The sequence below is a fragment of the Terrapene carolina genome, unplaced genomic scaffold (genome assembly GCF_002925995.2).
Source record: "Terrapene carolina triunguis isolate 2854851 unplaced genomic scaffold, T_m_triunguis-2.0 Scaffold96, whole genome shotgun sequence".
In the NCBI taxonomy this organism is placed as follows: Eukaryota; Metazoa; Chordata; order Testudines; family Emydidae; genus Terrapene; species Terrapene triunguis.
Genome location: NW_020664447.1, coordinates 72071755 through 72099328, shown reverse-complemented (window position 1 = coordinate 72099328; position 27574 = coordinate 72071755). Strand labels below are relative to the sequence as shown.

General features: G+C 42.4%; 1 protein-coding gene across 2 annotated transcripts in view; it reads left to right on the top strand.

The window, feature by feature from the left end:
* The window catches only part of PPP4R3A (protein phosphatase 4 regulatory subunit 3A), a 71382-nt gene that overhangs the window by 8094 nt on the left and 35714 nt on the right, over positions 1 to 27574 (top strand). For both annotated transcript variants that reach the window (XM_024206003.3, XM_024206002.3), the window contains exons 2-4: positions 7643 to 7698; positions 21624 to 21722; positions 24542 to 25159. In XM_024206003.3, the coding sequence (XP_024061771.1) occupies positions 7643 to 7698; positions 21624 to 21722; positions 24542 to 25159 (773 nt within the window). The remainder of the gene's footprint in view (positions 1 to 7642; positions 7699 to 21623; positions 21723 to 24541; positions 25160 to 27574) is intronic.

Here is a 27574-nt window from a genome sequence, read left to right as displayed (position 1 = left end):
AAAATGAGTTGTATAGAAATAATCTCCTACCACAAGTTGATATTTATGACATCTATCCATCTAAATGGGACACACATTCTAGTTCTTAACATTTCTGGTTCATTGTAGAAGTTAGCTAAGTTAATCATGGGGAAAACATACATTTGCATGTAATGTATTTACACATTTTTTTAAAAAGGACTTAAAATTAAGGTCTGCCACACAAGTAAATTACATAGCATTACCGCAAAATTCTGTTCTGCTCCCTTGTGCCATTAGTGTTCTTTCCTGGTATTCCTACTTACCAAGGTGAGTGTTTGAACAGAAGCACTCTTCTTTATAGTGAGATTCCTCCTCCTCGGTTCCTTTACAAATATAAAAATATTGAGGAGACCTCTATAGTAGTGATCCATATCAAAATCCTGAATTAATATCAAATAGCTGAATTAGAGTTCTTTTAGGTCTTGTCTGCACATGAAGATATTCCTGAATAGGTCCATGTGTAGACAAGCCTTTAGTCTTTCTACACATACCCACTGAACTGACTTTTTTATTGTAAAAGTATGTGTTTTAATTTTATTTATTTATTTTAAAGTCAATGTGTGACAGGAACTTCACAGATGGCTTAAGGCTGTTTATAACTTCCTTAGAAAAAGAAAGAATTGGACTAGCAGATACATGATTAGCTGACAAAAGAATATTTATATACTGCAAAACTTCTGAGAGGAAAAAATAGTTCAGGTCTACAGTATGTACTGTGTGAACTTCAACTTGCAAATAGCTTTACATTTTAAAACACATGAAAATCTATTTCTCCTCTTCTTTACCTGTCCGCATGTGAGTTGAGGATTCTGTTATGCAATAATTGATGATATATGAACAACCATCTCTCTTTAGAATCATCAACAGTTCATGAGAGTTTTTAGGTGGTTGCAAGGCAAACAAAATCCTGAACTTTGGACTTAGGCTTTGTGTACACTACATAGTTTTGTTGGCAAAAGGCAGCTTTTGCCAACAAAACAGTGGAGATGTACATGCTACTTTTGGCAGCAAAACTCTGTTGTTTTGCCGACAAAAAAAACTACCTCAACAAGAGGCATAGAGCTTTTTGTGGCAAAGTTAAAGTGATAAAACAACAAACGGATTGCTTTCCAGTGTAGCCGCTGCGATCTCCCCTTCGAGACCGAAATGAAATGTAAGTTTCATCAAGCCATGTGCAGGGGACCCCCCACGACCGCGAAAGTGAATCCCACTGACATCCTCCGGGTTCCAACCCTGATCCCCACCGATGATCTGGCTTCAGCACCCCAGAGTCACAGCAGATAAGGGGGGACCAACCGCCAACTGAGGGAAGCGTAACCCCCGCCTCGAGGACTGACGATGCCACCAAAAGGACCAGTCCCGTCTCCAGAATCCCCACGCTGGACCCTGCTATGAGGGGGACCACCGCCACCTCTCAGGTCAACAACCTCACCAGACGCCTCAGCGACCTCATAAAAACCATCCGGCACAACACGGACACGAGACGCTGCAGCGCTCCCCCACAGGTAACCTCATGCCTCCCTGCCGTAGGAGCAACTAGCATCGTCCCTCAGGCTGCACGGCGAGATCCAGCCAACAGAGGAGCCTTCCGTAGCCCCCAGATCCCACAGCCAGACCCCGCCCCCGGGAGACCCAACACCACCTCCAAGGTTACCCAAAGAACCTCTGACCGCCAAAAACCCCATGCCCCACCGAGGACCCATCAGCCGGATGCCGCCCGCAGAAGAACCAGAACCATCCCCAGCGCTTCAAAACACGACCGCGCCCCAACAAAGCCCAGCACCGGTGCTTCCAGAACCCCACTCCCTCCCGGAAGATCCAGTGCTGCCTCGGAGACACCGAGAGCTGCCCTCCCCACCACACCAGGACCCCCGCCTCAAGACCCACCTGAACACCGCTCCACAGTCCGAGGGACAACAAGGCCGCAAACCGTCCCTGCAGCACCTGAACCTGCAGAGACAACGCAGCAGGAGGAGCGATGGCCACGAGCGAGGGTCGCCACGCCGTGGCAATCCGCCTGGATGGAGGAGCTGGCAAAGGCTGAGGACTTTGAGAACTTCGACAACCTGATGGACAGACTGACTGCAGAACTGTCTGCGGAAATTACGGCCAGAAGGAGGGAACCCCAGGAAGCCTCATGGGCCACTCGCATATTCCCTGCGCCGAGCCGTAACAACACCGCCAGAGAAGGCAGGAGAGGGGACGTCGGCCACCGCTACGATCCGGCGGCTGCATCCCGTATTCAGAAACTATACAGGATGAACCGGACGAAAGCCATGAGGGAGATCCTCGACGGGACCTCCTCCTACTGTGCCATCCAGCCCGAGAGGCTCTATTCCTACTTCAAGGATGTGTTTGATCACGAGGCCCAGACCAACTTGCGACGCCCAGAGTGCCTTTCCCCGCTACCCCGGATCGACCTCACGGAGGACTTGGAGCAAGATTTTTTCCCCGCAGGAGGTGCAGGCGAGGCTGTTGAGGACCAAAAACACCGCCCCTGGAAAAGATGGCATCCGCTACCCCCTGCTGAAGAAGCGAGACCCCGGCTGCTTGGTGCTCGCTGCCATCTTCAACAAATGCAAGCAGTTCCATCGCGTTCCCTGCTCCTGGAAAAAGTCCATGACTGTGCTCATCCACAAAAAAGGCGACCGAGACGACCCCGGCAACTGGAGGCCCATCTCCCTCTGCTCCACCATCTACAAGCTGTATGCCAGCTGCCTCGCGGCAAGGATCACAGACTGGTCAGTGTGCGGGGGCGCCATCAGCTCAGTGCAGAAGGGTTTCATGTCCTGTGAGGGATGCTACGAGCACAACTTCCTCCTTCAGACGGCCATCCAGGAGGCCAGGAGGTCCAAGAGGCAGTGCGCAGTAGCATGGCTTGACCTGACCAACACCTTTGGGTCCATACCCCACCATCACATCTTTGCCACCCTGGGAGAGTTCGGAATGCCAGAAACCTTCATCCAGATCCTCCGGGACCTCTACAAGGACTGCACCACCACCATCTGCGCCATGAACGGAGAGACGGACGCCATCCCCATTCGCCGCAGCGTGAAACAAGGATGCCCCCTTAGCTCCATCATCTTCAACCTGGCCATGGAACCGCTCATCCGAGCCATCTCCAGCAGCCCAACCGGCTTCGACCTGCACGGCAAGAAACTCAGCATTCTGGCCTATGCGGACGATCTGGTCCTGACTGCAGACGACCCAGAGAGCCTCCAAGGTATGCTAGATGCCACCAGCCGAGCTACTGACTGGATGGGGCTCCGCTTCAATGCGAAGAAGTGCGCAACTCTGCACATTGACGGCAGCAAAAGGGACTCGGTGCAGACAACGGGGTTCCAGATCCAGGGTGAGCCCGTCATCCCCCTGGCAGAGGGGCAGGCATACCAGCACCTGGGCACGCCAACAGGGTTCCGTGTCCGGCAGACACCCGAGGACACCATCCAGGAGATCTTGCAGGACGCCGCCAAGATTGATGCCTCCCTGCTGGCACCGTGGCAGAAGATAAATGCCCTGAACACCTTCCTGATCCCACACATCTCGTTCACCCTAAGGGGATCCGCCGTGGCGAAGGTGCCCCTCAACAAGGCAGACAAGATCATCCGGAAGCTGGTGAAGAAGTGGCTGTTCCTTCCCCAGAGAGCCAGCAACGAGCTGGTCTACATTGCCCACAGGCACGGCGGCGCCAACGTCCCCCGCCTGGGTGACCTGTGCGACGTCGCGGTGATCACCCACGCCTTCCGCCTGCTGACATGTCCCGACGCCACGGTGAGGAACATTGCGGCGAATGCCCTGCGTGATGCGACAGAGAAGCGGATCGGCAGAGCCCCCTCAAACCAAGTCATCGCCACCTTCCTGAGCAGCTCCCTGGATGGGGAATTCGGACGGGACGGGCGCGACATCGTTTCACTGTGGTCCCGCACTCGCAACGCCACGCGTCGCCTGGGGAAGCGCATCGGCTGCCGCTGGGAGTGGTGCGAGGAGCGCCAGGAGCTGGGAACCCGGGTGCCGCAGATCAGGTCCGACGACAACACCGTCGTTATCCCGACAGCCAGGGGCTTGCTGGAGAGGACTCTGAAGGCCACCATTCGCTCGCTGTACGTGGAAACCCTGAAGCGTAAACCGGACCAGGGTAAAGCCTTTGAGTTGACCAGCAAGTGGGACGCCAGCAACCACTTCCTCAACGGGGGCGGCTTCACCCGTTTCGCCGACTGGCGGTTCATCCACTGTGCCCGGCTCAACTGCGTCCCGCTCAACGGAGCCGTCCGCCACAGGAACCGAGACAAGCGTTGCAGGAAGTGCGGCTACCCCAACGAGACCCTGCCCCACGTCCTGTGCAGCTGCAAACCCCACTCCAGAGCCTGGCAGCTGCGCCACAACGCCATCCAGAACCGCCTGGTGAAAGCCATCGCGCCACGCCTGGGGAAGATCTCCGTAAACTGCACTATCGCCGGTACTGACAGCCAGCTACAACCTGACGTGGTCGTCACCGACGAGGCCCAGAAAAAGATCATCCTTGTTGACGTCACGGTCTCCTTTGAGAACAGGACCCCGGCATTTCGCGAAGCCCGAGCTCATAAGTTGGAAAAGTACGCCCCCCTGGCTGACACCCTGAGAGCGAAGGGCTATGAGGTGCAGATGGACGCCCTGATTGTCTGAGCCCTGGGCGCCTGGGACCCCTGCAACGAGCGTGTGCTGCGGACCTGCGGGATCGGTCGACGCTATGCGTGACTCATGTGGCGCCTCATGGTCTCAGACGCCATCTGATGGTCCAGGGACATCTACATCGAGCACATCACCGGCCACCGACAGTACCAGGAGGCGTGAGCCAGAGTGACATCGTTCTCCCACTACGAGAAAGGGACCAAGTGACCTTCTCCGTTGGATCATATGAACTGGAACCATAAACTCCCTGAACATTAAATCTCACCAAATGAGGGTCAATCCATCCTCATCATCATATCCACTCATTATAATCCACACCCGAACATAGCCACTGTATGAACTTCATACCCTCATATCTCAATGTCTATACTTTGACCCATCAACCTTTTACCCCCAATCGGGGATATTGCAGATTATGTATTCCTCATGCCACTTTATCTTAAACCAAATTTTGCACCCTCGATAATCTGTATGTTATTCCCTGATAACCAGAAACTTCTATGCTCAAACTCTGTTCACTATTTTTTTTAACATTATCTTAATAAAAATTTTAAAGCTGCCGTTCGTTATGTCGACATAACTTGCCTTCCCCAGTATCCCACAACGCCCAGCATGAGCGCTCTGCTCACTCCTTTGAACTCTGCTGCCCTGCATCTAGCTACACAGGCATGTGTTCCTCCTCTTTCAAAGCTCTGGGAAGCTTTGACATTCCTCAGCATTTGTGAAAAGCTCACAGAACTGCTGAGGATACCACTTCTGGTAGCTGAGGAGGCTGTGGGAGAACTCCGAGGGAATCACAGAACCATTAATGTGGAATTGTCTGGCAGGCAGGCAGAGTGGGCTGCTGCTGAAGGGTGGGGGGAGAGGGGAGAGACTACTGCTGTGCTGTGCAGAACCAGGGGCTGATGGGGACTGGGGTATCCCCTCCCCCTGCTTCAGGATTTGTTGGTTCTGGCAGCTGTCTGAACTTAGAGACAGTATTCCGACACTCGCTCCCCCCTCCCCCCCCCCACCACACACACACACACACTTCCCTAACCCACACACTCTGTCTCTCCGCGAGCATAGACATACACTCCCTGTCACACACTTTCCCCACCATCTCCCCCCCACTTCAGTTGAAAAGCAGCTGGTAATCTAGTAGGATGCCCATGGAACGATGAGATTGATGCGCATCATGTGATGCTGTACCTGTCCCATGAGGCATTGCAAACCTTTCCCAAAGCACCCTGTGGCCAGTTGCACAGTGGGATAGCTATCCACAGTGTACTGCTCTGTGTCCATGCAAGAGCTGCTAGTGTGGATGCGCTCTGCTGACACAAGGAGCATAGTGTGGAGGTGTGACAGTGGTTTAATTTAAAGCACTTTAATTAAAGCGCCATTAACTTTTGTCAACAAAAGTATAGTGTAGACAAGGCCTTAGAGTTAATAAGTAGTACACGGATTGCAGGTAAGTTTAAAAAAAAAAATTACACTGTGTCTCCTTTAAAGTGAATGTATTTGTAATTTTTAAAAGCTACATATTCTGTTACTGACTTGGTTTGTGTGCCTCTTGTTTGAACATCAACATTTTGTAACATTCTAAATTTATAAGGTAAGAAACACTTTTATCACGGGAGGAACTATCATTAACATTGGTATTCAATTCTACTGCTTTTAGTAGCCATCTTGCTGAAAAAGTAATGTATGGTCTCATTCTGCAGTCCTTATTTAACCAACATTCTTATTGAAGTCACTGGAAATTCTTCAGATAAGGACTGTATGTCTAAACCCAGGGTTTGTGACTGACAGTGAGAGAAACAAGTGTAAGATTCTTTCAGTAATTCTCTCCATATTGCTAACATGGGTTTTTAAAGTATGGATTTATAATTAATGAACTGTTCAGGTACTGAACATTAATTTCTGGTGATCAGTTCAGAGAGTTGGCTCCCACCATGAGATTCAGAAATGACCATTTTAATTACAATTATCCTTTTCAAATTCTGTTTATTCATGGAGAATTGCTTCTCACCTTTTAGAAATTTCAGAGATTTGCACTAAGAAAAATGGATTTAAGTATTTTAATTTCTCCTAAATTCCTGGACAGTAAAGTTCAGTGGAGGTTAAGCCTGCATACCAGTAACGTATGGGTAAGAATGACTAAATTTAAAAAAAAAATTAGTGGTGATGTAATTATACTAAAAACCCAGGAAATTCAGAGTTAACCTTAACCTAAAAGAAGTCCAAACAGGTAAAGGTATTGAAAAGCACAGTTAAGGCACCCCATACAACTTTAACTCTGCCAGTTGTCACAAGGTTGTATGGGTGCCTTAACTGTGCATTTCCATACCTTTACCTGTTTGGATTTCTTTTAAGGTTAATCTTAATTCTGGGTTTTATAATGTGATTGTGTGGACTACTTTCCACTGGTGATAGAAAACATTCTTGTGGCAACTACAGTAACTGCTTCCATGGAAAAAGTAGTATCAAGAAGTTGACATGGATCATGAACTTTTTAATGAGATTTAGCAGATGGAAACAAGGAGAGCCAGCGTCATGTGACCAGTACCTGTAGACCACCAGTAAGTGCTTTGTGGACCATATCTTAAGAACCGTTTATTTTTCTAATTTGGTCATCTCACCCATAAATGCTGTTTGGGGGAGGAAATAATGAAGTCAAAATAGATTATGGAGATTAAGGGCCAAATCCTGCAAATACTTATGCGTGTTCTAAATGTTCTTTGTGAGGAGTCTTGGTGGTGTCAATGAAACTACTCATGTGAGTGAAATAAAGCATGTGCATACCTGTTTGCAGGATTGGGGATGAAGTTCTGAACATAGTTTTAGGTTGTGTGTATTTTTAATGTGTATTTAGTGTATCAGATTAAAAAGAGAATTTTCAGTGCCCATTATTGAATTCACAATGCAACTGTAGAAGTAAAACAGAACTTTCTTCTTTTTTTAATTCCTTCAGGTTCTCTTCTTTTGGAGTCCAAAATTAATCCAAACACTGCATACCAGAAGCAACAGGTAAACTTTAATTATTTTACCTTTTTAAAGGGAGACTGTTATTTCTTTAATATGAATGTTCTATGAGTTTACTACCCTTTATTACAAGTAACGCTACCAGTTACTATAACTGAAAGATGAGAGAAAATACTTTTCAGTGTTTTTGTGTATGATCATACAACCAATCAAAACATATGGAAAAACAGCAGTCTGATTGTAAAATTACAAATTAGCCACCTCTTTCCAAACAAATAGATGAAATATTGATGCCTGCCTGCTTTTTTGTGATGCTAGGGTTGACTGTTCTTTTCCAATAAGACTTTCACGTCTTAAACTAGTTAGTTGTGTGCATTGCTAGCCTGGAGAGTCTTTTTGCTTAAAGAATTAAAATGGAATTTGATGGGTGTGTCCTATTGAAAAGCACAATATTCTTTCAATATTAGAAACTATACTAGAAAGGGACAAATGCTGCTGTCTGCTGGTTATTGTTATATTGAATTTAGTTCATGCAAATTAAGCCTATTTTCTAATCAGTTTTATACTGTGTTGCAGATAGAGGCTAGCTTCAGTAATGCAGTTCATGGTATCTAGGAAAAATGTGCCTGTAAAATTGTCTTTGTTTGGCATTTTTGGCCTTTTGTTTTCCCAAAACCCCCCCCCCCCCCCCCCAGCAAATAAAAGTCTAGAGCACTTGTAAGTCTGGAACTTATTGCTTGATTAGGAGTTTAATTTTGCACTTGTCGAAGGGAATCTACTTACTCTTCCTTTCTGTGAAATGAGAGATGGGATTCCAAACTTTTAGGAGGACAGGCTTATTTCTTATTTTCTTTTGGCTGTAATTACAATAATCTGATACCCTTTTTTTGAACTGGATCAGTAGCCAAAAATATCATTTAAAATTACAAATTTTCTGTTCTCTTTTTCTCATCATTCTCTCCCTCCCCTCCACTCTTTTTGTCTCAACTCTTTTTAGGTTTTCCCCTGTCCAGTACACTCTACACACACCCTTCTAAAGGAACTATTTCCATCACTACCCTTCTTCCTTCTCCAAAGTCTCACCTCGTATGCACAGTGGTGACTCACTCCAGCTGCGGAGGGTTAGATCCTATCAACAACAACTTTTTCTTTCATCCAGGGATACCTTATACCAATTAAATTTGCCATGTTAGCCACTCTGTGATCTCTTTAGCATATCTGTAACACTTCTCTTGTCCACACAGAAGTGCTCCTGCGGATGTGCATGATTGGCAACCATTGCTTGGATTAAATTTGCTTCCAGAAATGCTGTCTTGTTGTCTCAACTGAATTAGTGTCAGTGTGAACAGAGATCACTAGCATAACACTAGTGGTACAAATATTGCTATCCAAGAATAAATCTGTTTACACTTCAGTGACAGCTTTCACAGCTCAGAACTCTATTGTCACTTGTCAAGTTGGTTGTATGCAGACCCAAAACCAGCTTTTGCTGGTTTTGCTCTCTCTGGTCCCCCAGCCTCCAGAGCATCAGTGAAGGACACAAAGATAACAGAACTTTATTATACCAGATTTATCAGATCTGTGGGTTTTTTCCTGGAAAGCCAAAAGCAAAAGTTAGCTTTTATTTTAGATTGCATTCACGTATACGTGCAGAGAAATGCCACAACATAATTATTTTAATTGGAGGCTGACACAGCTTTTTAACCCCTGTTAGGGCTGTTTTCCACATCCTGGAGCTCTGAAAAACAAAACAGAATGGGGAAATTGGTTAGCAGATGCACATCAAGCCTATTCCATGTGCCTCCTCTTGCCTTCAAGTCAGGGTGGATTTGATTTAACTCATAATTTAAATCACTAGTCAGGAAGACTCGATTTAATCATGGATTTCTACATAAAAGTGCATTCTTGTTGGTTGTTATAACCTTAATACATATTCTTCACGACTCAGAGATAGATGTAGGTTTCATTTTTAGAAGGTACACACTATACATTTTTAAAGTGATGTTCCTTTCATCATCTTCAATGCAGCTTCCTCCTGAGAAGGAAACTTCTCATGATGTTGTTTCATTTGGGCAACAAGGCCTTGCATTTCTTTGTTGCACTGTTTGCATTTTGCACGCGTGCCTGTCTTACCCACAGGGAGAGGAACTTCATTAAAATATACCCAAACTGGGTCTCTTTTACAGCCTGCTGCCATTGTAGGTTTTCCCTTCTAGTGAGAGAATGGGATGTTAGATCTCAAATCAATGAAGACTACACTCAGAAAGACTTCAAGACTTCTGGAATATGCTGCTCAAACAGTTTCCCTTTTGTTTCTACTGCCTGTCCCTCCCTTCTCACATTTATCTCCAGGCTTCTTCTCCTTGTCCAGATCTATTCTGCCCCCAACAGTCTTCTATTCACTGAACTTTTTGAAACTTTGCACTTTTAGAGAGAAGTAAGGGATCGACTCTTGTGTACACAAATTTGCAGAGGGACAATAGGTTTGAGGTCTGTTATTTCTCACCTCTATATATCATTTATTTATTTTAAAACATTTTGTTATCTTTGGAGACACAAATCCACAGTTTGAGAACTGCAAAACTAAGCATCTCTGATGGTATCTTCTAGACTGAGCACTGAGTCCCATTGGGTAGGTAGAAAGATTAACCTAAATAATCTATATAGAAGCCCCTGGAGCCCCATAAGATTAGGTCCCTAATCCATGAACTATTGGAACTCATTTAGAAAACTTTTCTTAAACATTACATCAGGGGTAGGCAACCTATGGCACGCATGCCGAAGGCAGCACACGAGCTGATTTTCAATGGCACTCTCACTGCCCAGGTCCTGGCCACCGGGCTGGGGGGCTCTGCATTTTAATTTAATTTTAAATGAAGCTTCTTAAACATTTTAAAAACCTTATTTCCTTTACATACAACAATAGTTTAGTTCTATATTATAGACTTCTAGAAAGAGACCTTCTAAAAACGTTAAAATGTATTACTGGCACACAAAACCTTAAATTAGGCCTGGTCTACACTAACACCCCAATTCGATCTAAGGTACGCAACTTCAGCTACATGAATAATGTAGCTGAAGTCGACATACCTTAGTTCGAATTTACCGCGGTTCAGACGCGGTCCACACGCGGCAGGCAGGCTCCCCCGTCGACTCCGCGGTACTCCTCTCGCTGAGGTGGAGTACCGCAGTCGACGGCAAGCACTTCCTGGTTCGACTTATCGCGTCCAGACCAGACGCGATAAATCGAACCCGGAAGTTCGATTGCCAGCCGTCGAACTACCGCGGTAGTGTAGACCTGGCCTTAGAGTGAATAAATGAAGACTCGGCACACCACTTCTGAAAGGTTGCTGACCCCTGCATTACATGAATATATATTGTCCCATACTATAGAATTAGAATTTATAATCCCTATTCCATGATGCTTTGAGCTATAATGTATCGTAATTAAAACTATCTTTAGATAGGTTTTTTCCTCAAAAATCCGATTTTTTTTTTTTATTTAAAAAAAAAAATCATTGATTTTTATCCACCCTGCTTCAAGTACAGCAGTATATCTCTCCATGTTGCTTCCAGAGCTATGCTTCCATGCTGTCCACTCCCCCTCATTTGGCTGGAGGACCACTATATCCTTGGGGGCTTCACTGAAGTAGGTGGGTGATTAGGAGGTGAGAGTGGAAATTGGCTGAGCTATGTCTAGGGGCCTGGAGTGGGGATATCACCACCACCAAACCTGGGCTGTGATATTACCTGTTTCTGAATCATATAGGGAAACATGAACAATTTTAAAAAAACCAACAACAATGATTGAATCAAGCACCTTAACTTGAGTGTTGTCAGATGCTGGGCCTCCAGTCCCAGAGTTTGCCTGACATAGGGAACTCCTGACTCTTGGCTATGACACCTGTATAACGTGTGATGGTATTCCTATGCCTCTCACAATCTATGTGTTGTTCTTGTGCAGGAAGTAGATAATGGAACAAATCAGAAATGAGAGTGAACAGGTGCATGTTTATGCTATATACTGTAGAGATTATTCACCTGCTGGAAAAGCCGTGTGGGAGCAGTGGGATAGGTACGCAGAGAGCAGTAGAGTTGCTGTGACATAGCAGAGCACTTTTATGTGGTCATTAAGCCAAACCCTAAAGGATCAGCACCGACAACAGCATGACTTTCGTGGACATACTGCATTGTTGGTGCTTACACCAACGCAGCCCCACCGTTCGGTTACAGTTCAGTTCTGTAATGTATATTCCAGAGTCCATCTCTAAAGAGCAATGAGAGCTGTTTTTTTCCTAGCCCTTTTTCTATCACCAAAAAATTAAGTGCTGCAAGTACAGAGCCTACTGGCCTAGAACAAGGCACCACTTGTTGCTGAGCCACCTGCTCATCACCATTATAGTGCAGCTCCCCCATTTGGTTTGTATGCATTTTCACCCTTCCAGTCTCTCTCTTCATTTCTGCTTTTCTTTTCCTCCAATCATTCTGTACACAGCACTCCTGGAAAATGTCTGTGCTGCTGTTCCTACACCCATTGCTTTTCCAGGGGTACTGGCAAGAATCTCTGAGTGATCATAGAATATCAGGGTTGGAAGGGACCTCAGGAGGTCATCTAATCCAACCCCCTGCTCAAAGCAGGACCAATCCCCAACTAAATCATCCCAGCCAGGGCTTTGTCAAGCCTGACCTTAAAAACCTCTAAAGAAGGAGATTCCACCACCTCCCTAGGTAACCCATTCCAGTGCTTCACCACCCTCCTAGTGAAAAAGTTTTTCCTAATATCCAACCTAAACTTTCCCCACTGCAACTTGAGACCATTACTCCTTGTTCTGTCATCTGGTACCACTGAGAACAGTCTAGATTCATCCTCTTTGGAACCCCCTTTCAGGTAGTTGAATGAGGGCGGATTTGATAGCTGCTTTCTTCTCTTCTGTAGACTAAACAATCCCAGTTCCCTCAGCCTCTCTTCATAAGTCATGTGCTCCAGCCCCCTAATAATTTTTGTTGCTCTCCGCTGGACTCTTTCCAATTTTTCCACATCCTTCTTGTAGTGTGGGGCCCAAAACTGGACACAGTACTCCAGATGAGGCCTCACCAATGTCGAATAGAAGGGAATGAGCATGTCCCTCGATCTGCTGGCAATGCCCCTACTTATACAGCCCAAAATGCCATTAGCCTTCTTGGCAACAAAGGCACACTGTCGACTCATATCCAGCTTCTCGTCCCCTTGGTCCTTTTCTGCAGAACTGCTGCCTAGCCATTCAGTCCCTAGTCTGAGCAGTGCATGGGATTCTTTCGTGCTAAGTGCAGGACTCTGCACTTGTCCTTGTTGAACCTCATCAGATTTCTTTTGTCCCAATCCTCTAATTTGTCTAGGTCCCCCTGTATGCTATCCCTACCCTTCAGCGTATCTACTGTGCTGCCCAGTGCAGTAGTCTGGGAACTGACCTTGTTCGTGAAGACAGAGGCAAAAAAAAGCATTGAGTACATTAGCTTTTTCCACATCCTCTGTCACTAGGCTGCCTCCCTCATTCAGTAAGGGGCCCACACTTTCCTTGACTTTCTTCTTGTTGCTAACATACCTGAAGAAACCCTTCTTGTTACTCTTAACATCCCTTGCTAGCTTCAACTCCGAGTGCGATTTGACCTTTCTGATTTCACTCCTGCATGCCTGAGCAATATTTTTATATTCCTCTCTGTCCAATCTTCCACTTTTTGTAAGCTTCTTTTTTGTGTTTAAGATCAGCAAGGATTTCACTGTTAAGCCAAGCTGGTTGCCTTCCATATTTATTATTCTTTCTACACATCGGGATGGTTTGTTCCTGCAACCTCAATAAGGATTCTTTAAAATACAGCCAGCTCTCCTGGACTCCTTTCCCCCTCATGTTATTCTCCCAGGGGATCCTGCCCATCAGTTCCCTGAGGGAGTCGGTCTGCTTTTCTGAAGTCCAGGGTCCGTATTCTGCTGCTCTCCTTTCTTCTTTGTGTCATATGTGATATTGATCCACTCTTACTAGGCTTTGTTCTAGCTTGTCCAGATTAGTGTCTTCCTCAAAAAAGTGTGCTGAAATGGGAGAATTAAGTCAAAAATTCAGTTTAAACTTGTGGTGATTTTCACGTCTCTTCTCCTGAGGAAGTGTAGTGCTGGTACAGTGGACGTGTAGTGTGGTATCTCATTGATGTGGAGCCCACAGATCTACAGAAAATGCTTGCTTGTAGATCCCTGGTTATTCACATGGACTTCTCGTCTGTTGTATTACCTTCCAGCTGCATCTTTCCCTAGCAAAATAGCCCACTTGTAGTTCAGCTGCTATTGTCCCCCCTTCTGTGCTTGAGTTCTATGATCGCTCGTTCATAGGGTTAGATTCTTGTACCTGTAAGTAGAGGGTTCTTAACAATCAGCTGGGGTAAGGGAGCCAGAAAGCTGGCTTTATTCAGCAGCAGAGATTTCCCCTGAAGTGGAAGGAATCCCTGGCTGATTGTATCAAACCTCCTTGCAGTTCCAGTCACGGGGATTGTTGCTGGACCGCTCTTGCAGTTCCAGCAATCCTTGACTGGCCTCTTGGGAATTGTTACCATCCAGGACAAGTTAGAGTAGCCTCAGGGATGCTCCAGCATGTTCTCAGGGCTGAACTGGTTCCTAGTCCGTTCTAGGCTTGGCATACCAGACAAAACATACCATAAAAATCATGCTCTAAAAGTTTAGCAATCCTCACTAAAGGGTTGTTCTGCCATACATTTATGTGTAAAGTTCAAGTCTTTTAAGGCCTCCTACTTCAAGCGTATTGGCAGAAGTTCTTCCTGGGTATGTGAGAGTAGCAAACATTTGCATGTTCCTATTTACTTTTAGTTCAAGATGTTTATGATTGAAGTACACGATAGCAGGAAGAACATAATCCATTGCTTAACTATACTTTCATTAGCTGGAAACGTCCAAATACTCTGCATTTTAAAAAAAAAAAAAAAAAAAAAAAAGCCTAAGAAGGCATACTTGATGTAGTAATACTATGTAATATGTTCAATTTTGTATTGAACTGTATGGAAAGATGATTAAGATTTTGGATCTTTTAGACACCCTATCCAATGGCAAATCTCCTGGCGTGCCTTCTTCCTTTAGGAGTGTTTTAAATATAGAAAATGAGGTTTCTGTTAGAGGCAGAAATAGCTAGGAAAAGAAACGGAACTCCTTGAAATCCCTTCTCTGAGCTATAGGGAGAGAAATCGAAAAATTGCTACCTTCTGCTCCTGGCAGTTCCTCTGCTGTGGCAAGATATGTCCCAGAGTCATATGACTGATGACTAATTTGACCAATAAAAAAAGACTTTTCTTTTTTGGGGGGGGAGGAGGGAGAGCTCAGTGGTTTGAGCATTGGTCTGCTAAACCCAGGGTTGAGAGTTCAATCCTTGAGGGGGCCATTTAGGGAACTGGGGTAAAAATCTGTCTGGGGATTGGTCCTGCTTTGAGCAGGGGGTTGGACTAGATGACCTCCTGAGGTCCCTTCCAACCCTGATATTCTATGTTTCTATGATTATTTAATCCATTGAAGAAGACACGGTCCATTCACTAAAGAGTTTATATTCAAATGTAGACAGGCACTACAGTTCAGCTATGTAATACACTACCTTTAATCTATAGATAGTAATGCCTATTTTTAATACTATACTGTTAACGAATGGAGTTCATTTTTTAGATTATTTTAAACCAATTATCAAAACAATTGTAAAAATAAATAAAAAATTAGGATTACAAACAGAAAAGGCAGATGGAAATGGTTAGTCCACTAAATAAAGAAAGTACACTCAAAGGTTGATTGGAATATCCCAGTGAGTATGGACATTAAACAGATTAATTTTTTTATTTTTAACTCTCATTCCTAGTTCATGCTTTTTATTTATTTACATTGTTGTAGCAATTTCTTGGGTGTTCTCCACACATACAGGAACAAACAGTGCCTTCCCCCAAAGAGTTCACAATGTAGACATGGCTAGTTTTTAAGGAAGAGATGCTCCCTTCTATCCACTCCAAAAGAACAAACAAAAAAATAAAGCCTCTTCTATGAGAAATAGTAAAGCATGCAGTCATGCAGACTTTTGCATGTACTTTGTTCAAGGATAATTGACAGTGGTCCTACCAGTGATATGGCAGTAAAATCTGTAGTTCAGATATCTTTAATTTTATTTCAGATGCACCTGAAGATACACACTACATTTCAGCTAGTGTACTATCTACTAATGAAGTAGTTCAGAGGCAACTATGGCTTTAATGTTGAAAAGTAGCCATGTCAAACTATCACTAACATGAGCTAAATTTGGGGGAGGTACAAAGAGAGACTTGTGAGGAGATTGTGACAAAATGTGCAGAAAAGAAGAAACTTGTACTTCTACCAATGGGACAAACCTGAAATAATTGAGACAGTAGGAAATAAAACTTTTGGCCCTATAACTAAAGACAGTTTAGAATATGGGCTAGGTAGTTGTTGGGACAGAGGAAGTAGAGCAAGAGAAGATCGTGAATGCCTCCTTCCTAATAAGAGATCAACATGATGCCAAATTGGTTCCTTCAGCCCAACGTAAGATTTGACAGACAAATTTCTTTTTCACTATTGCTGGACAAAGCTGACTAAATAGATAAATCATAAAGGGAGTACCGCAAGGCCATATTATGGAATCAGTAAACTGAAATATATTATTCTATCCCATGTTCTTGAAATATACTGCAACTAAAACCAAAAGTTCAGCTATTGAACATAGGAGCTAATAGAGCAAATGCCAGAAAAAAAGATCACCTGTAGTTATGTACTTGATATTTTTTGCAGTTTTCAGGAGACCCAAAGTGATTTTACAGAGCCAGGTACTTCCAGGTTGAGCAAATAATATGGGACCAAATTCAGAATGAAAGTATTAGTGTCAGTCATACTAGCAATATCACCAGAAGATTACTTCAGTAGGTATCAGCTGAAACTGTCTATTCATTCCTATCTGTTTGAGGGAACGTGGTGTTCTGGCTTGACATAGCTGATGTCTCAGAGAATATTTTGAAACTTGGTTTACCAGCAGGTCAGGCTACAGCTTGTCATCAGAACCTCATGTCACGGCATCCATTAGATGGTAGATTATATGACTGAATAACATTAAGGTGTCTTTACTGTTACATCCTCAGAACTGACTATAGATGCCTGAAAAGATGGCTGATGATGCTTTAAACATGTTAGTACCAGTGCAAGAAAGGACTGCAGAACACCGTCAGTTTTCTAGAATTAAGATCAGCATCTCTTGCTATAAGATTCATCTCACTACAGAATTGTTTCCAAGGCAGCAACTCTTAAGAAATTACTCATTCTTACAAAGCCCCAACTCTTCCACAAGCATAATTATTAGCCATCTCACTAACATTCAAATGAAACCGCTCTAGAATCTGCTGAAAAATAGTGTGGTGTGGGGGTTTTTTGGTAGGGTTATGGGGAGAAGAAAGTGGTATGATGGTGACATGGAGCCAACACTGGTCCCGCTTAAAAAAACCAAAAAAAACCCCAACCCTTTTTTTTATTGAAAAAGGAACTTTTAAAAATGAGTAGAAATGAATTGACAGATGTCAAGGGGTGAGTAAATTCTGGATGGTAGCCCCGCTTACTTGCAGCAAAGCAGCAATCACCTGCAGATTTGATCTGCAGTGGTGGGATTCCTAAAACATAGTGTCTCCAGAAAGATACGTCAGGTTGAGGCTTAAGAAAGGGATCTCAAGCATGGCCATGGCCTCTAACAGGGATCAGCAACCTTTGGCACGCGGCTCGCCAGGCTAAGCACCCTGGCAGGCCAGGCCAGTTTGTTTACCTACCACGTCTGCAGGTTCGGCGGATCGCGACTCCCACTGGTCGCGGTTCGCCGCTCCAGGCCAATGGGGGCGGCGGGAAGCAGCGGCCAGCACATCCCTTGGCCTGCGCCGCTTCCCGCTGCCCCCATTGGCCTGGGATGCCGAACCGCGGCCAGTGGGAGTCGCGATCCGCCGAACCTGTGGATGCGGCAGGTAAACAAACCAGCCCGGCCCGCCAGGGTGCTTACCTGGCAAGCCGCGTGCCAAAGGTTGCTGACCCTGGCCTATAATGTTAGGGCTTTAAAAACCATCATCTGTCACTTTAAGCAGCCAAAGTTTACATATGATGGACATAATATGGTGGGTGATGTCAAACCAGCAACTAATTATTGTGCTGCATTCTGAATTAAATTCAAGAGATAACACTACCCTGTTGAAAGTGTGACAATAAATCAGTCCTTATGTTGATACCTGCAGAACAGGTGCAGCCTCTGCAAATAGTGAACCTGAAAATACTTAAATTCCATGTCCAGTACATAGCTTTCTTTAAAAGGGACATGGTCAGAATTCCTGGTTGGGATTCTTAATTTTACTACCTCTGACCAAGTATTACCAATATGAGGATATGAAAAGGAGAGATCGCTATTGACTACCTTTGCCAAACAGCAAAACTTTTCTTTTCCCAGAACAAGGCAGTGTTGACTCATCCACCCACCACAAAATATTTCTTCAAAGCACCGAGCAGACGTGCATGATTCTCAGAGTTGAGAGAGAGAGAGTTAGTCAGCAGTAGCTTGCTGATAATCTTCTCATGCGTTTAGATAAGTTCTTGCTAAAAAGTGTCTATCACCTATCAATCGGTCCTTCAGCCCTCATATAGATTGTGCAGATCTCAACAAGTTGTCCATTCTTATCTCATCCTGGGCTTCCTTCTCTATATGCTTCCATGCCTTTTCATGATAAAATCTTCCTATCTCTTTGGAGATCGGCTGAGTGGTCATTTCAGTTCCCATGGGTACCACTTGGTGACAGCTGCAGTCCATCGATTGTCAGTGAGCCTAGCTATATGCCCTGCCCATTGCATTTTATTGTACCTGCTTTCAACAACGACATCCTGCACTCCACTCTGCTGTCTGATCACTTCATTGGGGACTCAGTCACGGATTGAAATCCCCCAAATTCTTCTTTCCACCCCCCTTTCCATGATAGACAATTGTTGCTCCTCTGTCTTCGTTAGCTTCCATGTTTCGCTACCATACATTGCCAGCAGTACTGTTGAGTTGAAGAGGTTGGCACGTGTTACCTTGTTGATTCCACACACACCCCCGGAGGACATCCTTGATAGAACTGAATGTGCACCAACCAGCTTTCTTTCTTTGTGAGAGTTCGTCTTCCTGATCATGGCGCATGTTAATTTTTTGGCCCAAATAAACTTATTGCTCAACTTCTGTTATTTGGACTTTTGGCAAGGCATCAGACTGCATAAATTTTGTTTTCTGTAGTTTGATAGTGTTTTCAGTAATCAACATAATATTGTTCGTGAATCTGAGGTAGTTTAACTGCTCTCCATTGACGCTGATTCCACCCTTCCAATTAATCCACCTCATTACCATTTCGAGACAGTCTGTAAAGAGTTTTGGTGAAATAGTGTCTCCTTGCTTCACACCTCTTTTGACTGGGATGTGAAGGGGAGTGTCGAACAGAGTTATACCTGTAGTGCAGTCAGAGTTTGTTTCCTTTAATGGTCAGTAGTTTGTGTCGATGCCCTACTCCGCAAGAGCTTTCAGCAGTCCATTGAGCTCCACACTGTCAAACGCTTTTTCATAGTTGACGAAGGCAATGCATAAAGGGAATTTGTATTCTCTTGAGCACTCCAACAGCTGGTTTATAGTGAAGATATGGTCCATTATGCAGAAATTCCTTCAAAAACCTGCCTACTCTCTCAGCTGCTGCTTGTCCAGACTCTGCAAGAGTTGGTTTGTTATTATTTTGGTGAACAGCTTGTAGACATGTGAGAGCAGGCATATTGGATGATAGTTCTTTAGATCTTCATGATCACCCTTCTCGTACAGCAAAATGGTGTTGGACGCCTTCTAACTGGAAGGTGATCTTCAGCATTTCCAAGTAATGGCTAAACCTCTGAGCAAGGGTTTCCCTGATTTGTTTTGGCAAAGAGAGGAAAGATCCTTGTGGGATGCTCCATATAAAATCCCCTAGCCATGAGACACTTGTCCATCTCATTAGGTGACAACAGCACCATGTGCTGTCAATCTGCCACCAAAGAATTTGCACTGTAATCTGTCTCGCATGAGGATATATCACTCATTGCAGCTTTTTCCCTTTTGTATTTTGGAGGTGGCTTGCTAAATCTCTTCCTTCTGTCCATCACCTCTTCCCCAACCCTTTGGAAAAAGAAAAGGTAAACTGCCATTTGCAAGATAAAGCCAATGGTGTATTTGAAGCTGTATAGCTGCTCTGGTAATGGCAAAAGGATATTATTTTCTTGATTGACTTGCTCACAGTGGAGCAGGATAGTAGTGCTGTGCTATTTGACCAGTTTATTTTTTTTTAAAGTGTTCGGGATTGGGTAATGGGTAGAGGCAAAAATGAAGAGATTTTTCTGGCAAGTGCACTTTAAAATAAAAATGCTCACTTTTCCTTTACGCTTATTATCCATTTAATGCTTGTTGAAGTAAACAAAAACCCAATTGACATATGAAATGTTTAATTATGTACGTCTCTTGTAACTTCTCACTATGATAAATTTAAAATGAACTCCTTTAAAAATGAGAATAGTAAACTAAACAAGGTTACGCATAATGTAGCATAGGTATTCTGTTTTATAGCATGCTTCAGATTTAAATGTTGAATTTGATCAGAAAAGAGTTTCTGATGTTTTTAATTTTTTATATATCCAATGAGTGAGTGTATATTTTTGCATTTGACTACAAAAGGTGATTTTTATCAGGCCAGATGTATAAGTGTAATTCATATTTCTGTTAAACCGTACAAAAGAAAAAGGAGTTCCTAAATGACACTCTGGTTACTTTCTCCAGCCTTGAGGAAGAGCTCTGTGAAGTTCAAAAGCTTGTCCCTTCCATGAACAAAAGTTGGTTTAATAAAAGATATTTCCTCACCTTCCTTGTCACCCTGGGACCAACACAGCTGCAACACTGCAAACTAAATTTGAATGCACTACTTAAATAAAGTAGATTATACCAAAATGCATGTAAAGGGAATTATCAACAGTCCGTTAATTTTAGCAATATGTTGCCTCATAGCCCAGCTAAGAGAGAGAATTGATATGTTTGTTTGAAAAGGTACACCAGATTATCAGCTTCTACGCCTGTTTAATACCCCTGCATGTACTATACTGATTTCCATAAACTACAGGACAACACTAGGACATGGTCACAGGCTTAGGATAGTAAGAGACCAGCACAACTTGGTGCCATTTTAACCCAGTTTTGTGGTCTTACAAACTGGTAAGATGTTATATCCTTTCAGATTTAAAATAAAGGTGGGGAGGGCATACAATTGAGTATAGTGGTAGAAAAAGACATTCATGCAGCCAGTAAATTAGCTCCATGCTTATCAATAGTTTTGTCATAGTTTCAAATTTATAGGCATTTTTAGAAATACAACTCCGTGGTATTAGACACTGCATCAGCATAGCGCTTTCTGGGGCATAACAGATCTGGAAGCTGACTGTGACCCTGATCCTGCACATGACTTATGCATATGTTTAATTTTATGTCATTAGTCCCATGAAAGTCAATTTAATTTAACTGATGTATTGTACTTGTTAGCATGTTTTATTAGGGAGGGAAGAAGAATAATTGCATCCTGAAGCTAAAGAATGATATTTACATTATTCAAATATAATTTTTAGTTGCATAAAGTAAGATTAAAACAGTTTTCAGTATTATTCTTTGACTTTATTTTGGTTTGTATAAAATGTGACTATTTCAAGATCCTAGAAGCTTCAAACATAACTTTAAAATATGATGATTAAATAGGTATTGTTATACTGTCCTTCTGGTTTTTGGTTTCACATTTACCTTGTTAAATTAAGTGATAGATCACTCTTTAAACATTTTTAAAGCCTGTTATAGCTAAAATATAACTCGCCTGAAAGATACTTCTTCATCTCTTTCAAGGACACTTTGATTGTGTGGTCTGAAGCTGAAAATTATGACTTGGCACTTAGCTTTCAAGAAAAAGCTGGATGTGATGAAATATGGGAAAAAATATGTCAGGTATGTTTGAAAAATGGAAGATTATCTGGATGTTGCAATGTTATGCCTTTGATTTTTATGGACTGTTTTTAGCAATGAGATTAAGCATAGTACTTGTAAGTAAAAAAATACAGAGGAAAAAATTACATATTTGGTAATTGAGAAACTGGTGCTTTCCCCATAAAAGTCTGGTGCTAAGTTTAACAGTTATATTTGAAAGCTCTCCCCAAAACTGTGTTTTAAAGTATCTTTGAGATTCACCCACACTTTCCCTAAAGAAAGTTTGCATAAAGTACAAGTTCATGAAACACATTAGACAAACACCTGTCAGGAAAGGTCTAGTTTTACTTAGTTCTGCCTTGAGTGCAGGGGACTAGACTAGATGACTCTCAAGGTCCCTTCCAGTTGTACACTTCTATGATTCTATGAGGTTTTATAACAATGATTTCATTAGTTACTAATTACTTCATTTTTTTAAGGTGGGAGATGCTTCAACATTAAAGCGCATTTTGAAGCTGATTATAGAACCATAGAATAGAGGTTGTATTTGATTTAATCTACCTGTTGTCTTTTCCATTTTGTAGGTTTCTTAATGCTAGTCTGTTTTCTCTCCTAATTCCCTGTTCATATAAATTTTTCTTCTTATCTGAGCATTTCTCTTCCTTCTCTCTCATACCCTCCTGTTTCAGTTGCCTTTCTGCTGTAACAGAGAGAGGGGAACTTGGTTAATTTACTTGAGTGGATTGTTCTTCTGCATATGTGTGATGGAGTCCCTGTGGTGACTGGCAGGGGTTGAAAGATTTATTTGACATTTTTTAGGTTGGGAGTCAAATCTGTGCCTCTATATTCTCCGCCAAAAGTCCTGACCTTTTCAATTTAAAGCAGTTAAACTGTTCATCGTACACTGCATTTTATTTGTGACATGTCAATCAACTTTCTATTTAATACAATTTTTAATGTATTTTACTAGGGCTGATTGAATAGCAGAAAATATATTCACTGCATGTATCTGCTGTATTCCACCAGTGTTAATAGTATTTGGCCAGCTATGTAGATGTTTGAATACCACCCAAAGGATTAATCAAATAAATTCATTGAATATTATTACTAATGTCTCGTTTGCTTGATGTTACTTTCTCTGCTTCCTAGCTTCACTCCGTTCTTTTTTCTTTTCTGTAATAAACCATAGTGTCTCTCTTCTTCCATCTCTGCTTCCCTTTTCTTTCTCTCTCTGCCCCTTATCTCTCCCATCGCCCCTTTATCTGTCTCTTTCCTTTCTCTCCTCCTCTCCTCTTTGTTCTACATTCTGTCCTGTATATTTTCTTATTCCTTCTTCCTCTTCTCCTCTCCAGAGATCAATATGTCTTCATACATCTCTTTATACACACATGCATATCATACTCATTTTCTATTTTAGCCTATTGATCTTTCCCACCCATGAACCCACGATCAGAAATATTGCCAGAGGATTAAAACTGTTAGCTATAGACAGATTCAAAAGATAGGGTGGCACCCACTGTTCCTGGGGAATACCCAGGTGAAAAGCCAATCATCCCCAGCTTTGGGAAAATTGAATGTGCTAGTGTTTTTGCCAGGTTGTTTTCCTTGGACTGTGTTTTGAGGCCCCACCTTTTATATCCACCTGTGGCTGGAGGGCATCCAAATTTGAAGCCTTTGAGTCTCTCTCCACGGCCTTCTTTGGCTGCTATGAGGATGGCGAAGTGTTCTCACTATTCTTCCATCCTCTTCCACAGCCTTCTGGCTGCTGCAAGAATGAGGTGTTTATTGCTATATATCTCCACTAGCCTCCTGGCTGCATCAATGGGGTGAGAGTGTCAACCTCTTCCATTCCCTTAGTTTTTTGGCTACTGCAGATATATTGAACAAAGGCAGAATATTGGAAACAACCTTCACTTTTTGGGTCCTCTTTCTCAGTGAATAGCACCAGTGCCTGTCTCTGCTGATGTTCAGTTTTCCCAAACTACAGCAGAACAAAACTTGACTTGATTCTTGTAATTTTCACTACTACCCACAGTTGTAAGAAATAGCAATAAAAGCTGACAAGACTCTGGTCAGTTCATTCTGGTGTAGCTCATGGAAAGCTCTGATCAGCTGCAGAGGTTGTTGAACAAGTTGTATATAGACTTAAGAAGATTGTGCTGCATCAGTTTAATATCTGTTTGTGTTAGAACCTTATATTCAAAACCATAAGTGTTCGAAAAAAATTTATTTGTAATTGAAAGTTTAGATTCTGCAGAAGATGTTGTTCACCTGGGAACACTTCTTATTCACCTTGGGCAAGGGGACCTTTCAAGCTCTAGTGATGGACACCCGAGAAGTGCTAATAATAATAATGTCTTCCTTTTTCCTGAAATATTCAGAAAATTCTGCTATTTCTCTATTCCCTATATTTTCAGTTTCCTGACATTTAAGTATTCAGCTTTATACAAACTAATACAATTAAATATCTAGTCCAGAAAATTACTCTGTTTCAAAATCATATATTAATGAAGGTGTTCAGTGTCCCATACTGTGCCTTTTATGCCAGCATTCAAAAGCACATCAGAACCTGAACTGCATTGTATTTAAATGGCAAACTCTTATTCATGCATTTAATTTTGGCTCCAGGAAGTAGAATCATTGATATTCCAGATCATGCTTTTAATAAAAATATAATCAGAAGTCTTTCTACCATCAAGGAGTGTAATGCGGCTTTTGGCTTTTTTCCTTCACCCTCTGTCCCTTACTGGAAATGCACAGTTTTAGAAATATTTAAAAAAAAAAAAAATGCCAGTAGAAATTTTAAAAAATTACTTACAAAAAATGTCTCATTGTAATAGGTTCAAGGAAAAGATCCTTCAGTGGATATTACTCAGGACCTTGTAGATGAATCTGAGGAGGAACGTTTTGATGATATGTCATCACCAGGTCTAGAATTGCCATCTTGTGAATTAAATCGGCTAGAGGAAATTGCGGAACTTGTGGCGTCTTCACTGCCTTCTCCATTGCGTCGTGAAAAACTCGCACTAGCTTTGGAAAATGAGGGCTATATTAAAAAGCTCTTAGAAATTTTTCATGTGTGTGAGGACTTGGAGAACCTTGAAGGACTACACCACTTGTATGAAATTATCAAGGGAATCTTCCTTTTGAACAGAACTGCACTTTTTGAAGTAATGTTTTCTGAGGAATGTATAATGGACGTAATTGGATGCCTAGAATATGATCCTTCTTTATCGCCGTCACGGAAACACAGGGAATTTCTGACAAAAACAGCAAAATTTAAAGAGGTGATTCCTATATCTGATCCAGAGCTGAAGCAAAAAATTCATCAAACATACAGAGTACAGTATATCCAAGATATGGTTCTACCCACTCCCTCAGTGTTCGAAGAAAATATGCTGTCAACACTTCACTCCTTCATCTTTTTTAATAAAGTGGAAATAGTTGGTATGTTACAGGTAAGTCTGAAGCTCTTACTTTTTAACGTGGAAAGTTGACTTGAAACTGGCTTTCAGCATCTTAAGATTTTTTTTAATATATATATTTTATGCGAGAGATTAACAGAGTTTGGAAGACTGAGCTATAAAGTTGATATTCTGCAATTAAAATGTGAACTTTAGACTTATTACTGTAGAACTTATAATGTAAATGTAACAAACTACATTAGTACCTAATTGAGCACAGTTGAATTGAAGTTAGCAAGGTGTACTGAGTATTCTTACCCAGTTGTTAAGCCTTTACTTGTTAAGACTCCAGCCTCTGTAACTAAGAATAAATCTGCCTGAAATCTTTTCACCTAAAATTCACATGTATGATTTTATGCCAGGGTAGAATTTTTGTAAAGGTTGAGGCAGCTCAGACAAGTTGTTTGGAAGATACACATTTAAAAAAAATAGTGGTGACTTAGTTTCTTAAACATGTCCCTAATTATTTTGGCTCATAATTGCAAAATGGTTTTGCCAAGAAACTCCCCATCTGTTCTAATGTGTGTCTTGTTTTGAATTTGTGCATTTGTTGAAAAAATTTTAATGGAGAAATTTAGATATTAAAAACAATTTATGCATGGTGTTCTTATTCACGCACACTGCTTAGGTATTCACACCGAACCCTATGAACTGGGCAGAAGTAAGTATCAATTTTGTGTAGCACAGTGAGCACTATAAGGCTTTCATCATAGCCAGGCAGCGTTGGTACGGCGCACAGATGTGTATTTTATTAATATGCAGTCAGTGGATGCCAGCTTCTTAAACCAAACCAAAGCAAGAAGGATGGAGATAATGGTCATGTTTTCCTGGTAACTATGTAGTCTGAAGAAGTGAGCACAGTGCTAAATGTTTCTGCAGACTTGCTGTGATCGGGGTCCTAGTGGGGGCCAGCTATGGTCACTCAATTAGGATGAACTGCAAAAAATGGGGCAGCCAAACCCCAAAAAGCTAGTGAATATTCCAGTACTTAGATTTAACAAGCCAGCGTAAAACAGCTTCTTTATTACCTTACTGGTTACTCAGAAGTCCAAACAACACAGTTCCCTTAAAGTGATCCAGCCTCAGGCCTCCATCCAGGTACCCATGTCAAATATGATGAAAATTTCTGTAAATCTTATTTCATCATATAAAAGAAAAGGTTTTTCCAATCCCAAAGGATCGGACACATTACCTCTCAGGTTAATGAATGTTTCAGATCTTACCCAAATACACGCTACAGCAATTCTTATTAACTAAACTAAAATTTATTCAAAAACAAGAGAGAGAGTATGGTTAAAAAATCAATGTACATACAGACATGAGTTCAATTCATGTAGGTGCAGATTCATAGCAGAGAATGGTGAGCTTTGTAGTTGCAAAGAGTTCTTTCCGAAATAGTTAATAGTCCAATGTCCAAATATCGTATTCATGGCGTACCAGCATAACTGGGACCTCAGTCTTGTGAGTCAAACTTCCCCTGATGAATCCTAAGCAGATCTGAGATGACAGAATCAGGATCCAAGGATCTTTTGTACAATTTCATGTCTTTTGACAAGTTGGAGTTCCTCAGGGAACAAAAGGTAATTAGGATGACTTTGAAGGAGGTCCATAACCGGTACTTAGCTATACGAATTAACATAAGGACATTTGTTTGTTCCTCCATCATTCACAGTACATTTCAAAGAGAGAGAAATACCAAGATATCCCGTGTTTACAATTTATTTAAATGCTAGGATCTTCTTTTGACCTCTGAATTATCAGAAGACAGCATAGGCGGGACTGTTGATCACATTGTCGACCCTACTCCTCCTATGTATTTACACAAAAACAAACATCATCTCCCCACATGTCTTTTGAGGGTTATTTATTTTGCAGGATATCTAACCCTTTCTAGCAATGCGTCACACTTGCCTTAACATTTTAAGCTTAGTTTATTTAGATGAGCCTCAAAACACCCTGTTGAATATCGTTACCCCCATAACAGATGGGGAAACTGTGGCGGAAAGATTAAAATTACTTGTCCATAGTTACATGGGCAAGTCAAATCCAGGTCTCCTGATTTCTAGTCAATCTAACTCACTAGACTACGATGCTCCCCAGCTGAATCACTTGATCTCTGAATGTGTTTTCCTGTAGAATGGGGAGAATGGTATATGGCCTAAATTTTCACAAGTTGACTAATAATCTTGGGGTGGCCAGCTTGAAACACTTTAAAGGCCTGATCTTCAGAAAGTGCTCAGCACCCACCCTCTGAAAAATGCCCATTTAGGTGCCTTATGTTAGGCATCCAGGCTCATTAGTCACTTTTGAAAATCTTGGCCTCTTTGTCCACCCCACAGGTGCTTACCCTCCCCCACCCATTGCCATCTTACTTATTACAAAACTGGAACACTGTTTGCTGATGGTGTC